Source organism: Notamacropus eugenii, chromosome 4, assembly GCF_028372415.1.
Source record: "Notamacropus eugenii isolate mMacEug1 chromosome 4, mMacEug1.pri_v2, whole genome shotgun sequence".
Classification (NCBI taxonomy): domain Eukaryota; kingdom Metazoa; phylum Chordata; class Mammalia; order Diprotodontia; family Macropodidae; genus Notamacropus; species Notamacropus eugenii.
Window position 1 is genome coordinate 472,034,763 of NC_092875.1, and position 16,582 is coordinate 472,051,344.

The 16,582-nt window shown below is 38.7% G+C and overlaps 1 protein-coding gene across 7 annotated transcripts in view; it reads right to left on the reverse strand.

Moving 5' to 3' along the window:
* Positions 1-16,582, reverse strand: part of AP3B1 (adaptor related protein complex 3 subunit beta 1) — a 330,578-nt gene that overhangs the window by 237,568 nt on the left and 76,428 nt on the right. For 6 of the 7 annotated variants that reach the window (XM_072606405.1, XM_072606403.1, XM_072606406.1 and 3 more), the window contains one exon: positions 136-231. The exons of the other annotated variant lie outside the window; for it this stretch is intronic. In XM_072606405.1, the coding sequence (XP_072462506.1) occupies positions 136-231 (96 nt within the window). The remainder of the gene's footprint in view (positions 1-135; positions 232-16,582) is intronic. 7 annotated transcript variants of the gene reach the window in all.

Genomic DNA, 16,582 nt, shown 5'->3' on the forward strand with positions numbered 1-16,582 from the left:
CAAGAAGGTCTGTTCTAACTCTTTTCAGCCACCCCTTTGACGTTCAATGAATCACAGAACTTCTGTTCTAAACAACAGCCTCCTTCACCTGTGCAAACACCCTGCTACTCTAGTATGGTGCATGTGACTACTTACTTTCAGAGCGCGTTGGAAAGTGCTGATGGACAGGAGAGCCAGGTCCTGCTGCTCCTCGGCGTATCGGACCAGGTAGACGTAGACCAGCTTTTTGATCTGGTGGAGAGGAGAAAGTGAGGGAAAGAGAAAGGTAAAAACCAAGTTTGATCATACCACAAAGGAAGACAAGGGACTCACCACCTAAAAAATGTCCTCTACACAGTAACTGCGCAGGAAATGTTTCTGGAACTGAAGACCACTCAGTCTCACAGGCCCTCTCAACGCTACTCAGAAAAATCACGTAATCTGCCGACATCTGACTTTCCTCACCTATACAATGAGGATATTACTCTGGGTTAAGGAAAGAATATTTCAACGCACTTTTAAAGTATATGATTGTTAACTGTCCATAACATCTACAAGAAACATTGAAATAACGACTACGTTAAAATACAGGCAACACAAAAATATGCATTTAGAAATCTAAGCAGCAACATTATGATCTAGAGATTAGTTTTTTTTAAATTCTTAACTTCACCAATATCACGAAAAGAGCATTTTCAAACCCAAATCAGAATAAGACAAGTGAATGTGAAACTATGAGTCTGTTTTATGCAGTTTGCTTTTTTTTAAGCATATAAGTCCAAAAGTTCCTTCCACAGCTCCCTGCTCGCCTGTGCTTCCTTTGAGGACCTCCTTCTGTTTCTCCTGTGCTTTTTCGGACGGTCTGCAGCTCAGCGGCTGCGACATGCACTGACGCACTTTCCTTCTGTAAAAAATGGGCGGGGCTTTCATTAACTTCTCCATGCCAGTCCCTGCGGACTGACTTTGACACTTTTAAGCAAAATGTGTTTGTATATATTTTACGGCCTGTGGGGTTGATGACGGCTTTTTTTTTAAGTTCTCTTTGCTCATGGGGAGCATTTTTTAAAGTACATCAATGGTCTTCTTTTCTCTCTTCCTTTTTGGTTAATATTATTGGTAGCTCCTATCCTTCCCCTGTCCCAAAGAAAAACAACAACACTGCTTTTGTCTAAAAAAAGATAAGCAGAGTGAAGGAAAACAAACTAGTACGTTTGCCAGGTCCAGAAACGTAGGCATCATTTTACATCGAGTCGATCACGTCTGTGCCAGATTTAGCAGTGTTTCCTCATCGGTCCTCCAGAGTCACGCCTGGTTATTACAACGAGCAATGGCCCACTGTCTTTCTATGCTGTTTTTCTCTATACCAGTTACCACATGAATTTTCTTCCTGATTCTCCTTGCCTTACTCTGTCAGTTCATTCAATGGTTCCCAAGTTTCTGTGAAACCAACTTCTTTGTGATTTCTTAGAGCATGATAATATTCCATTATATTCCTAGTCATTCTCTAATTGATGAATACTTCCTTCATTTCCAGTTCTTCCCCACTACAAGAGTTGGTACAAATATTTTTGTACTTAAGGGTCATTTCCTTCCTCCTCTGCTCCTTTGGGAGCATGCAGTTGTAGACCTAGCGGTGATATCTCGAGGTCAAGAGGGGCTGTACAGCTGAGTGACTCTGGGGGCATCATTCCAAATGGCTCACAAAATGGAGTGAATCACTTCACAGTTCCCTCAACAGTGCAGCAGCTTCCCCCCACATCTCCTCTAACAACTGTCCTTTTTTTAAAATTAGCTTTGCTATGAGGTAAATCTGACAGCTATGAGATAAAAGTGAATTTGCTTTAATTTGCATCTTTCCAATTATTAGTGATTTGGAGCATTTTTCCATATAGCTACTGGGAACTTAAGATTTCTTCCTTTGGGAACTGCCTGTTCATATATTTTGGTCATTTATTTATCTATTGGGGAATGGCTAATATTCTTGTCTATTACCGAATTTAATCAGAGAAACCTGTTGCAAAGATTTTTTTTTCCAATTAATTGTTTCCCTTCTAATTTTTAATTGCATTGATCTTGCTTATACAAAAACTTTTCAATTTTACATAATCAAAATTTTCCATTTTATCTTGAATGATCCTCTTCTCCCATCCATAGCTGTGAATGGCATTTTCTTCCTTATTCCCCTTATTTGCTTATGTGACCTTTAATATCTGGGTCATTAATCCATTAGGAGACTATTGTGCTATGTGCTATGAGATGATGATCTAAATCTAATTTCTACCAGGCTAATTTCTAATTTTCCCAGTACTTTTTGTTGAATAGCGAGTGCCATTCTAATAGCTGCAGTCTTGGAATTTATTGTACGGTGTAAGTTACAATGTTCATTTGCTTCTTTATTTTATGTACCTAAAGTGTTCCATTCATAATTGCTTTCTGTTTTTAATCAATCAATACCAAATAGTCTGGGTGATTATTTTATAGTCTAGTCTGAAATATAATACTGTGGGCCTTTTTCCTCACCTCTTTTTATTATTTCTCACTCAAGTAATCCCTTGCTGGCATGATTGATATTAGTATTAAATAACTTAATTTAGACAGAAGCCTCACTTTTATTACCCCAGTTTGGCCCCTCCATAAGCAACAAACACCTCTGCACTTAGTTAGGTCTGTCTTCACATCTGCAGAAGTGGGCTGTGCTTGGATTAATACATGTGCATCTTGACGCTGTATCAATTACATGCATATCTGGGTAGCCCAACCACATCACGCTCTGAAAAATTACTGAGAACTTGCCCCCCACCCAGTTTTTGTTTACGCCAATTTGCATCTATTAGAAATTAAAATAGTTTAGCATTATTATGAAAAATAGCTCTGACCTCATAGCTTCCTGCTCTAAGGTTTCTTTATGTAAACCATAAAATAAGGAGCAAAAAGGGATAATGTTTTTCCTGTCTACATTTTTTTTCCCAGATCTGCTTTCCTGTCTAGCTTCTATACCTAGAGATTCTTTCATTCTGTAATATAAAAATGATGACAATGAACATCCTTGCTTTGTCTCTTATGTTTCTGGAAAGGAAGGCCTCCAACATTTCTACATTACGTATAGGGCTTGCTCTTGATTTTAGATAGATGTTATTTACCATGTTGAGGAAAACATTTTGCCTATGTTTTGTAGTGTTTTTAAGCTAAAAAGGTGAAGGACTTGGTCAAGACTTTTCAGTGTTTACTGCTCTAATTTTGTGGATTTGATTGTTTCTGGTTATAAATATGATCTATTAGGGTTTATAGCCTTCGCAGAAACAACTCTGCATTACTTTATAAATCAGAGTTGATTGTAGCATACAATCTTTCTGATATTTTCTTGTAGTTTTTTGTCAATATTTCATTTAAAATTTCCACACTAAGATTCACTAGGAATAAGTCTATATTTTTCTTTTTTAATTTACCTGTTTACTGTGATCCCATCTGAATCACTGAAGGAATTTTTGCAAACTTTCTGTAATGCCAGAATTTACTATTTTCTGAATGTTTGCTAAAATTCATTTGCATACCCAGCTGGTGCTGGAACGTCGTTGTTGTTCATTAATAATTTATTCAACTTGACTTTCTGAGATTAGGTTACTTAAATTCTCTATTCTGCTCATTTGATTGTTTTGTTTTATACTTTTATAAATATTCCACCATTTCATTTAAAGGATCGATTCTGTTGGTACATAATCAGCCAAAACAGCTTTGTTGAAGAAGTTTGTAAAAATGAATGTCCTTTCATTTCAAACGTACTCTCAATGCCCCTTGAGTAAATCATATAATCTTGCTTCGTCTGAGTTTCCTCAGTTAAAATAAGAAGATATTACTTTGCTAGGTAACGAAATAACAATTCAAAATCCTTCTAAAGCACAAATTTCTGAATTTGTTAATTATCAAGAAAGCCTAAAAGAGGTGTTCCAAGAGAGGTATTAATTACATGACTATTAAAAATACCCACAAAAGGGTTTTTAAAATTATGTACAAAACATGAATATTCTGCTCTATAAATATTTTTCATCCTTACACATACAAAAAGTGGAAAACAGACAAATGTGATGCAAATTCACTATATGTTGAAAATGTTTCCTATGATATGTCTCCTGGAGCCAAAACTATTTTAAGTGTCTAAACAACAACACGCAAAGTTGGGGCAAGGCGGCACTCATCCTGGGATTTCACTGGCAAAGGAAACTCCAGTGAAATGTTTTCTGCCAGGGCAGGTCAATGCTTTTCTACAATTTAAGGCGAGGTTAGCTGACTTCCCCCCAAGATCATACAGCCACTAAGGGCAGAGACTGGACCTGAATCCAGGTCTCCCGGGGGTCAGAGCTGGCTCTCTATCTATTTTGTAAAATTAAAGTGGAAAAACATCATGTTCAGAAGTTTAAGAAAGGAAATGAAAGACTTTAGGCTGAGATTCATGTACTTTTATTTTGGTCTCACTATTTCCAGGTCCTTTTTCCCCTGATTTACCGGTATAATAATAATAGCTAACACTTATCTAGCACTTGCCATGGGGCAGGCGTTGTGCTAGGCACTTTACAATTATTTTTCATACGATCCTTAAAATAACCCCAAGAGGTAAGTACTAAGCAAACTGAAGTTAAGTGACTTGCCTAGGGTCACACAGCTATGACACTGCCTTTGAACTGAGATTCTCCTGACTCCAGGCCCTACGCTCTATCCACTTTGCCACCCAGCTGCCCCATACAATCCCTTCAGTCCATCTGGCTCCGACCTCCTTTGTCCTCCCTTATTTCTTACAACACTCCTTTTTGAACACTAAAATCCAGGTAAGCTACAATACCAACTGCCTGATTCCCTGCTCTCATTTCTGATGCCTTTCTCAGCTCTCAGATGGCCTGTACTTAGATGTGTATACACACGCCCCAGAAGGATATGTCTGTGGAGGGCTAGGGTTACATTGTTTCTACCTTGATGGCCCTTGGGTGCTAGAAATTCATTTATAAAACTGACTGCACATTGCTGCCAGATTATTCTTCCTTTAAAAAAAATTCTTTATAATGCCATTTGTCTATTTAAAAACCTGCCACCGTTCCCCAGTGTCTATCACTTCAGGCTTCAACTCTTCAATCCAGCAATTAAAAAGTCCCACATTCTTTCTCCACTTTTCTCCGTCCTCTACTAATAACATTAGCTGAAGATGGCGGAGTAGAAACACACAAATACGCTAGCTCCGAACCCACAGCCCATGAAATATCTGTAGAAAAGAGCTGCCAATAAATTCGGGAGCAGGAGAAGCCACAGAACAGCGGAGTGGATGAGACTTCTGTTCCAGAGAGCCTGAAAATCTCTCGCAAAAGGTTCTTCACGCTGCAGACGCGGAGCAGAGCCCAGCCCTGCGTTGGCCATCCAGCACCGAGAGGAGCAGATCTGAGCAGGCTTCAGGGACAGAATCTCCAGCAGCCGTGCGGGTTCCTCCACCCACAGGTGACAAGGGTCGGTGAGAGGCTCTCTTTGGCGGGTCGAGAGGGGAGTGGGGAGCCCCCATGATTCAGACCCCCTCGGGAGGCACCAGTGGAGGTAGGAGTAGACCGGGGATCCCTAAGCAGGCAGAAGCCTGTATCCATTGTTGAAGGTCTCTGCATAAACCCCCTGAGGGAACTGAGCCTGTGAGGTGGCCCTGCCCCAAGCCAGGCAGCTGAATTTGATCTCACACTGAATAGCAGCCCTGCCCCCACCCAAAGCCCTGAGGCTGGGAAGCAGCATTTGAGTCTCAGACCCCAAGCGCTGGCTGGGAGGATCCGGAGGCAAGGTGGGTGTGAGGAGAATATTCAGAGGTCAAGTCACTGGCTGGGAAAATGCCCTGAAAAGGGAAAAAAACCAAGACTATAGAGGGTTACTTTCTTGGTGAACAGGTTTCTCCTCCCCTCCTTTCTGATGAGGAAGAGCGGTGCTCACCATCAGGGAAAGTCAAGGAAGTCAGGGCTTCTGTATCCCAAGCCACTCAATGGGATCAGACCATGGAAAAGCTCAAAAAGAGCTCAGAAAATTTTGAAAATTATGTTAGAGAGGTGGAGGAAAAACTGGGAAGAGCAATGAAAGACATGCAAGCAAAGTATGAACAGCAGATCAGCACCCTGCTAAAGGAGACCCAAAAAAATGCTGAAGAAAATAACACCCTGAAAAATAGGCTAACTCCATTGGGAAAGGAGGTTCAAGAAGCCAATGAGGAGAAGAATGCTTTCAAAAGCAGAATTAGCCAAATGGAAAAGGAGATTCAAAAGCTCACTGGAGAAAATAGTTCTTTCAAAATTAGAATGGAACAGATGGAGGCTAATGACTTTATGAGAAACCAAGAAATCACAAAACCAAACCAAAAGAATGAAAAAATGGAAGATAATGTGAAATATCTCATTGGAAAAACAACTGACCTGGAAAATAGATCCAGGAGAGACAAGTTAAAAATTATGGGCCTACCTGAAAGCCATGATCAAAAAAAGAGCCTAGACATCATCTTTCATGAAATTATCAAGGAAAACTGCCCTAATATTCTAGAACCAGAGGGCAAAATAAATATTGAAAGAATCCACCGATCACCACCTGAAAAAGATCCAAAAAGAGAAACTCCTAGGAATATTGTGGCCAAATTCCAGAGTTCCCAGGTCAAGGAGATAATATTGCAAGCAGCTAGAAAGAAACAATTCAAGTACTGTGGAAATACAATCAGGATAACACAAGATCTAGCAGTTTCTACATTAAGGGATTGAAGGACATGGAATAGGATATTCCAGAAGTCAAAGAAACTAGGACTAAAACCAAGAATCACCTACCCAGCAAAACTGAGTATAATACTTCAGGGGAAAAATTGGTCTTTCAATGAAATAGAGGACTTTCAAGCATTCTTGATGAAAAGACCAGAGCTAAAAAGAAAATTTGACTTTCAAACACAAGAATGAAGAGAAACATGAAAAGGTAAACAGCAAAGAGAAGTCATAAGGGACTTATAAAAGTTGAACTGTTTACATTCCTACATGGAAAGACAATATTAGTAACTCTTGAAACTATTCAGTATCTGGGTACTGGGTGGGATTACACACACACACATGCACATGCACACACACATAGAGACAGAGTGCGCAGAGTGAATTGAATAGGATGGGATCATATCTTAAAAAAAATGAAATCAAGCAGTGAGAGAGAAATATATGGGAGGAGAAAGGGAGAAATGGAATGGGGCAAATTATCTCTCATAAAAGAGGCAAGCAAAAGACTTTTTTAGTTTGGGGAAAAAGAGGGGAGGTAAGAGAAAAACATTTAGTCTACTCTCATAACATTCCACTAAAGGAAGGAATAAAATGCACACTCATTTTGGTATGAAAACCTATCTTACAATACAGGAAAGTGGGGGATAAGGGGATAAACAGGGTGGGGGGGGATGAAGGAAGGGAGGGCATGGGGAGGAGGGTGCAATTTGAGGTCGACACTCACAGGGAGGGACAGGATCAAAAGAGAGAATAGAAGTAATTGGGGGCAGGATAGGATGGAGGGAAATATAGTTAGTCTTATACAACACGACTATTATGGAAGTCATTTGCAAAACTACACAGATTTGGCCTATATTGAATTGCTTGCCTTCCAAAGGGAGGGGGTGGGGAGGGAGGGAGGAAAAGAAGTTGGAACTCAAAGTTTTAGGAACAACTGTCGAGTACTGTTCTTGCAGCTAGGAAATAAGAAATACAGGTAAAGGGGTACAGAAAGTTATTTGGCCTTACAGGACAGAGGAGAGGATGGAGACAAGGGCAGAGAGGAATGATGGAGGAGAGAGCAGATTGGTGATGGGGGCAATTGGAATGCTCAGTGTTTGGGGGTGGGGAGAGGGGACAAGGGGGGAGAAAATTTGGAGCCCAAAATTCTGTGAAAATGAATGTTAAAAGTTAAATAAATTAAAAAAAACCAAACCATTAGCTTTTCTAGTAGGCCAGTCGCCTCACATCTATTTTTAACATCTCAAAAGCTACATTAGCTTCCACTTTGCTAATCTGGTTTCCTGCGGCCTCAAATGATATTCTCTACCCCTTTCAAAATACCTACAGTTTATTCCTCAAAGAGTTATCACTGAATTATTAAAGCTTCATTATTTAATGTCCATTTAAAACCCTGCCTCCTTTATATTTAAGTTCAAGTCACACTGATCTTTTCCCTCTGTAATTTCCATTTTCTGTAGCATACAATTCACATTTTAATATAATTTTCTATTTTTCTACATATGTGGCTTAAATAGTGGCTTATAAACTCCAAAGCACTATATAAATCTAAGATTTATTATCATGTATTTTCCCTGAACTAAAGCATGAGTTCCACAGGAACTTCTCCACCTTGTTTTGTCTCTCTCCTCCAGACTGCCTGGAAATGTGTAACTGACTCTCAGCTAAGTCCTGTTTTAGGCATGTCACTATCTTACAGAGGTGACTTCAACTTCTCAGGAACTTTCCCAACAGAAGATGAGATCAGGCAAATGCCAGAGTAATGGACTTTGTACTAGGTTAGCCAGACCAAATGCAGAGGGGCTCTCTAACAAGTTGGCCAAAGAGTGATGAATTTTTTTAGCTACTGCAACTCATAAGCTATGTAGTCCTTAGTAAGAAGTACCAATCTGAAAAAATATATGTTCTTGAAATACTGAAATACTTAAGTGATTAAATTTTCACCATTACTTAGGTCATTATATCCAACCAATGTATTCAAAATGTTAAGATATCTCCCCAAACAACTATTCAACTTAAATCTCAATTAAACCCAACTGGAACAATGACATTATAGTAACCCAAAAGAACATCCACCACCACATCAGGAAATTATTTAGTTCTGGGGCAGAGGCCCCAAAAGTTTTCATGTGATTTTTAAAAAATAATAATTTGAAATATTTTTTTTCTTGCCAGTTAACTCAAATCCCATTCTATATTTCCTTAAAAAGCTTTTTGGAGTTTTCCCCTTTGTCCCTTTTGGGGAAAAGAAAAGGAGATAAGGTTGGAGACCAATGTAGGGAAAGAGTTTCAGTGGCTTGTTTTCTTTTTTTTAAGACCTTCATAGAATTCATTCACAAGCAAACCCTCTCTTTACAAAGCAGCTGCAGAGACAACTTTTATGACTAAATTATAAACTCCAGAATAACTCAGGGTTTATAATGACTACACTAGAAGATTCAGAACTACAGCTGTGCAAGAAGCCAGTACTATAATTACTCACTATTGGAGAAAGATTTTTGCTACAGTTATGGCAAAAAGCATAACAGTATTAAATCACAGAAGGTTGCAAAACACTAAATTTGTTCTTGTTTTGCTATAAGAACCAATCAATGTTGACCACAAGAGGCCGATGCACTGAATGGCTGCAGGTGTTCGGAGAAAGCCTTCTTTCCCTGAAACCACTCTGAGACCAGAAATGGGAGTCCTTATGGCTGCGTGACTGCCCCATTGTCTGACCAGTTACCTTCATTCAATGTTACTACACTCCATGCTGTAAAACTAACCATAGCAGGGCCACATGAGGCTGGAGGAACACAGGCAGATCTGTTTAATTAGTTTATCAATACTAGTACATCAAACTTCATGAGTTATTGACTAAAACCTTTGATTATTTTTGTGCTATAACGACTGGTTTCTTAGGAGGTCACTTTTGGTATATTTTGACATCTAACGATACATGACGAACAGCCAACTGCGCCTAGGGTGGCACGCACTTAGAGAAATGAAATTTATAGAATGCACTTTGTAACAATGAAACATCTTTCAATTCTCTGAAGATAAATAAAAAGTCTCTAATGTCAGAAGATTAAACATGGCTCAAGGAATAAAAATTCCAAGGTATTTTAGGACCAGAAAGCTGGGATATGAAAGAAAATGCTACAGGAAAAGAACATTAGTAATTATGCTTGCTGCGATGAGATTAGGTACAGAACACTAAATCAAAATTCGCGCCGCAAAGGGAAAGACATTATTGATTACTTCCAACTCTGACGGTCCCTAAAGTTACCACTTCTGTCCTTAAAATTACGTTACTAATTAATGATATTTATATTCTTTCTGAAGTCAGTCGGTCTTACATAACCAGCAGCGCCCAGGTTTCCGTCATCCAACAGCAGCAGCAGCATAAAATTTCTTATCTGTGACAAGGAGACCAGGAATTCATTACAAAGGACTAATAAATTCATCACCGTCCTCGACCCTTCTTCCCCAGAATGATAAAAAGACCCACAAACACAAAAATTCAGGAATATTCCGTGGTTTATATAAACCATTAAGGATGTAGATAGGACTCAAAACTTGTCAACTATAAGGAAATACACTGAGAGAAAAATAAACCAACTTATACACTCTAGAGAGAATCTGAGTTATCAATGACATTCAAGAATATGTAGAAATTGCTAGATACTGTTCCCTGAAAACGTGTTAAACTTAAAAAATTAAGACACTGATCTAAAAAAATGAAAACTAAGCGGGGGGGAGGGTCATGTGGGGAGGGTTGCTGATCATGACCAAAAAGTCTATAAAATTACTAAAGATATGGATGGTCAAGGTGAACACAGACTTTTTCATTAAAATCTGGAATACTACTACTAAGGAAAAACAAGTGGAACTTAAAAGAGAAGTTAAAAATAAAAAGTAGTACTACTTTTCAATAGTCAGTGAGAAAACATAAATAATAAGGTTTAAAATAAATGAATAAACCTATACTCAAACCCTGGCATTAAGAAAAATACGTATTCTTCAGGGGGTTTCAGTTGACCTTTCACCGCTGACATGATAACAAGCAATCCTCTCACACAAGACATTCTCAGACTTACTACACAAGTGACCAGATTAGATTATTAGACTGATTAGTATGTTATTTCTTAATTTTATCTATTAGCTCTAAGGGACAAACTAGGCAAACTAGAGATGCCAATCATTTTTAGTAAATATAGAGACATATAAGTAATAGTAATAAAATCCCTTTAAATACACAGCTAAAGGAATGGTTCTTATTACAGCAGCTAAAAAGTTAAACATCTGGAACAGGCATCAGCAAACCCTGGGTCAAATCTGTCTACTGTCTGTTTCTGAGTAGACCCTAGCCACATTGTTTTTTACATCTTTAAATACAATAAAACTATTTTAAAATGTAAAAGCCATTTTTAGCTTGTGGGCCATAGAACGGGCAGCAGGTCAGAGTTTGCCAACCTCTCATCTGAAAGAACAGAATAGACGAGGTCAAAGTGGAAAGCAGAAGGCTTTGCAAAATGTTTCCTATATGTTATTGTACATTACTGACATTCGCTGGAAGGCAGCACGTTGCAGTGGGGAAAGTCCTGCATTTAGAATCAGAGGAAATGGGTTCAAATTCTAGTTCTCCCATTTAACACTGTGACCTCTCAGTCTCAGTATCTACAAAATAAGAGAGCTGAACGAGATGATTAAAGGTCCTTTCCAGACCTAAATCTGCGCTCCTCTGATCCCTCAGTATCATATGCAAAAAATGCTGACTTCAGCTTTGCCTCTGGAAATAGCATCATTTTCAAAAGCATTTTCTCTCAAGAAATACACAAGAGACAGAAGGAGGATCCTCACAGCCACGAATACCAGCAATCACTACACAACACACCAAATGTTAGGTAGAGAAGGTGGCCATCAGAAGGCCAGAGTCATGCTAAGCTGGCAGAAGCAGTAGCTGCCTAAAGAATAACAATGCTAGGCATGCACACCAAGGAGATTAAAGATGGAAAGGCCCGAAGTATATCAAAATATTCACAGCAGCCCTCTTTGTGGTAGAAAGAAGTAGAAACAAAGTAGATACCCATACACTGTGAAGGAAAGGAAAAGGGAATACACATTTATGTAGCACCACTGTGTGTGAGGCACTGTTCTGAGCACTTGACACATATCTCATTTGAGTGGAGAACAGCTAACCTAAATACAGTGCTCGAACAGAACGTAATATTGTACTGTAAGAAACAATGAATGTGATAAACACAGACAAGCCTGGGAAGATTTATATGAACTGATGCAAGCGGAGCAAGCAGAAGTAGAAAAGCAAAAAACACAATGACAACATGTAACTAGAACGAACAACCAAAAGAAAAGAAAGAACACAAATGCTGTGAAATTATGACCACGTCTGGCCCCAAAGAATACAGGGCAACGCACCTTAGCTAAAGAGGCAAAGGCCTACGGGTATGAAATACTGCCTATGCTACAAACTTGGCTGATGTGTTGGGTGGTTCTGCTAAATTGTCTTTTTTATCTTTCTTATTGAAGTTTCCATTTTCAAAAGATAACTTTGAAGAGATGGAAAAGGTAAAGAACAGATTTAGAAATGCATGTGATACCCAAAGAAGGCATCGATAACAATTTTTAAACTATTTAAAATGTTTTTCCTTCCTTTTTCCTTTTAATAAATATAAAATCAGAGACGAAGTCAAATTATCGCACAGGAAGAAACAGGTCTGCTACACGACATAGTTTCTCGGTAACATGACAACAAGCAGAAAGCTTTACCTGTAGAAGTAGTTCACTTATAGCTAAAATGGCCTCTTGTATTACAAATAACCCAAGCTCAGAACTCACATTCACCTCTGACTCCTCTAGGAGTTCTTAACCTTTTTTTGCCATCCTTCTGGCATTCCTCTGATGGAGTCTTTCTCGAAATAATACTTTTAAATGAATAACAGTAAATCAATTGTGTGAAATAACAATTATCAAAATATTTTTGAAGCTCACAGACCACAGATTAAGAAGCTCATCTCTAATAAATCATCAAATCTTATTGGTTCTTCATCTCATAATTTATCCTTCCTTTCCATTCCCACTAAGCTAATCTAGTTCATGTAATTATTGCCATCGTCCTTTTTCATGACATCCTCTTAATTCTACCAAATGCACACTCATATTCTATCACTGACATCATATCACAGCCTTACGTAAAAATCAAAATTAGAGGACAAACTTTATTCCTCAGTCCGTCACTGAAGGCCCCAACTCACCTTTCTGACCTCACCTCCTGCCACTGCTCTACAGGAGCTGGGCAGTATCTCCTGCCATAACACACTGCTCACCGTCTACTGCATTCCTCCTGCATCCCTGGCCCCTGGATGTCCTACGTTCAACAAATGTGTTTAAATAACTTTTATTGATGCTTCTTACTTTTATATCGCTTCTGGAAACTCCTCCTCCCATCCAGAAGCACAAACACCACACAGTGACCTCATCAGGCAAATTCCATCCAAGTAGTGCAGGTGCGCACGCACACACACACGCACACACATGCGTGCACATGCACACATGGGCACACACACACACACATACACACCACACAGGCGTTTATATCACTTCTGGAAACTCCTCCTCCCATCCAGAAGCACAAACACCACACAGTGACCTCATCAGGCAAATTCCATCCAAGCAGTACAGGTGCACACGCACACACACGCACGCATGCGCGCACACGCACACATGGGCACACACACGCATGCACACACACCACACAGGGGCGCGCACACACACGTGCGCACACACAAGGCGGGGAGGGGGAAAGGGGAATGAGAGAGAGGGAGGGAGAGATAGTGCGTGGGGGCGTGTCAAAGGTGTCAGATTCCACCTGTCTAAACCCAAATCCAGTAGCCAAGGGTAATCTCTCCTTCCTCCACACAATTACATCATTTACCCTTCACATACTGGCACTTAACCTATGCTATTATACAATTTCAGTTAAGTTTTTCATGTATGTAAGCCTTAAGGTCAGCTACTATATGTTCTTTATATGTCCCACAGTTCTCAGAATCGTGCTATATATACGTTAAGCTTTCAAACATTTGTTTGACAAACCAGTATTACAAGGATCAAAACACATGGGTTAGCGTTTCAAATATTTTCACAAAAATTTCTAATGCACACAGGGGCCCCACACCTCTGTACCTTTGTACCTCTAAACTTACAGGTACAAAATACATAACGGCTGTGAGTATGCTGTGTAAAAGAAAGAGAAATCAGCATGCTCATGTGACATGCTGCCCCAATATACCTGCATTAGGGAGAAAATGGTCATAATGGATTCTCCAAACAATCATTAATTTGTTTTCCCACCCCTTGTGTCCCTGAAAGAATGTATTTGATAAGTCCAATATAAAAACCAGTTGATTTAATCTACTTCCTAAACTGGCATCAATGCTCAAAAATAGATTTTTGGTTTTGTTTTATAACAGATGTTAGTCAACTCTAAAAATGATTTACAATAACACTTACTATTCATTGTGATAGCAATATTCACCCAGCTAAGCTATGCAATTTATTTACTGTCATAGAGGACAGTAAATTAGATTTCACTTAGTAAATGTTCAAAAGCAGCACCAAAAATCTAATACCAAAAATATCCTCCATGGCAAATTATTCTAATCAAATTGACATATAAGGAAAAATAGTTTATGCATGGAAATTTTTCTTTTTCTAAAAATTCTTTAAAAATTCATTTTCTAAGTACTTTACTGGATTCTGAATGTCTCAATTCAAGATTCCTTGAAAAATATATTCCTTCCCTATATGTGAAAAAACCATTAGTGCGGTAATGATTCCTGACTCAAGAGTTCTAAGTGATAAAGCGATGGCTGGTGTTCGGCTCAGTCTTGTACTGTAAACACAGGAGTATATTACATACACAACTAGTATCAAACTGCTCTGATTCATCTACTGGTATCAAAAATTCAACTGTCATACCTTGTTCATGTCGTTTTATTGGCTCAATATACCATGTGCTTATACAGTCTCTTCACTACAATTCATCTTCTTTTAAAAAATGGAAATTACTTCAACATTGACTATAAAATTTTCTAGCAACATTTTGTTCATCTCCATATGTTTAGCTATTCAAATTTTCCTTTAACTCCAGGGGCTGTGGGTATAGAGTGAAAAAAAAAGGGAGAGAAAGAAATGAAAGGATCTACAAGTAGAAAAACTATGGGAGTTAGGAGACAGTTTTAAAGGAATTAATGATTTCTACTTTTGAAATCTAACAGCACTGGTTTTTTTTAAAGGCTTGACGAAAAAAAGTCATTTGATTCTAAAACAGCATCATTTTCTATAAAGACAATACACCCTAGAACACTGCTTGCAAACTAACTGAGCTCTGCACTTTGGTATATGTCCAATTCTGATGTCCTACGTTTCCCATATCCCTTTTGGTGATTTCTGAATAAGGAGATAGAAGAGGTGGCAACAACAGCTAGGACAGACAGGTAGGAAAGAATGCCTGTGTGTCTATATACATATATAAAGAGAGACATATTTCTATCTTTCATACTCAGTATGATGTGTGTGCATATATATTAAATACACACTACAGATATAATGTGTATTATTTGATATCATATATACATTCATATATATTGATTTTATAACATGTCATATACATAGATACACTCATATAATTTTATAAATACTTAAATGGATCTGAAATCTCATCAACACAGGTTGAGAAGACCACAACTCATCTACACATTCATTACAGATGGAGAACTAAAAGGGAGGACCTCTAAGCCAACCCCCTCATTTTAAAGATTAAAAAACACTGAGCCCAAGAGGGGTTTAGTTACTTCCCTAAAACCATATACTACATGGCAGACCTGGGCTTTGAACCTGGGTCCCCTGACTCCAAAATCCATGACACATTCCACTATGATATACAGCCTCCCTTATCATCCTGTCCAGCTCTGTCAATGCTCCTCTCCAGTGGATATCCACTCCAAATGCCGAGGGTCTTCCTCTACTGATTTACTGTAGCATAATGGAGCATAAAACCTATCCATTGGCTATCTCCTTCTCTTGCTGCAAGATCAGCTCAAGTCCTGTTACAGTCAAAGTTCTTTTAAATAAAATGTCCTTCACTTCACTCCCCTGCACTTCTTGTTGATAATTTGGGGGGAAAGGGGCAATTACATTTTTCTTTTTAATTTTGCTACATTTTATTGATACCTTTTGCCTTTCCATGACAATCACTTCAACCCATTCCCAATCACAGACTAGGTAAGGTATGCTGGAAATGTTGCAGTCTACCCACACCCAGCTTTGCACCTCTCCACTGCCCTTTGGGTCACAATAAACTTTGATTTTCCCAAAGACTGTGGTATTCCAAGGTTCACAGCAATATGGCATAAACAAAAGAAATCTAATGCTAAAAAGATATGCTTTTGTCAAAGAGAAATTGGAAGTCATCAAGAGCTCTACACAATTTCCCATGGGCAATCTAACTCATCTTATCCTATTTAACTCTGGGGCCACCTAAAATGAATGTTGTATGTGTGTGTGTGTGTATAAGTATATACCCATACGTAACTGTATGATACATCGGACAGCTATCTAAGTAAACAGATGGACTACCTACATTCATAACAGTTCTCCTGTGCGAAGAGTTAGGCCAAGCTTTTTTTGAGTGATCAAAGATCTAATGTTTGAGTTTGTTACAGTCAGCACAATGCCATCCACAAAGGGGAACATTTGAAGGACTTCATCACCTATGAGGAATCCTTTTTCCTAAGGAATGTATTTTTCAAAGTCAGAGAACACCACAGGATCTAAAGAATTACAGT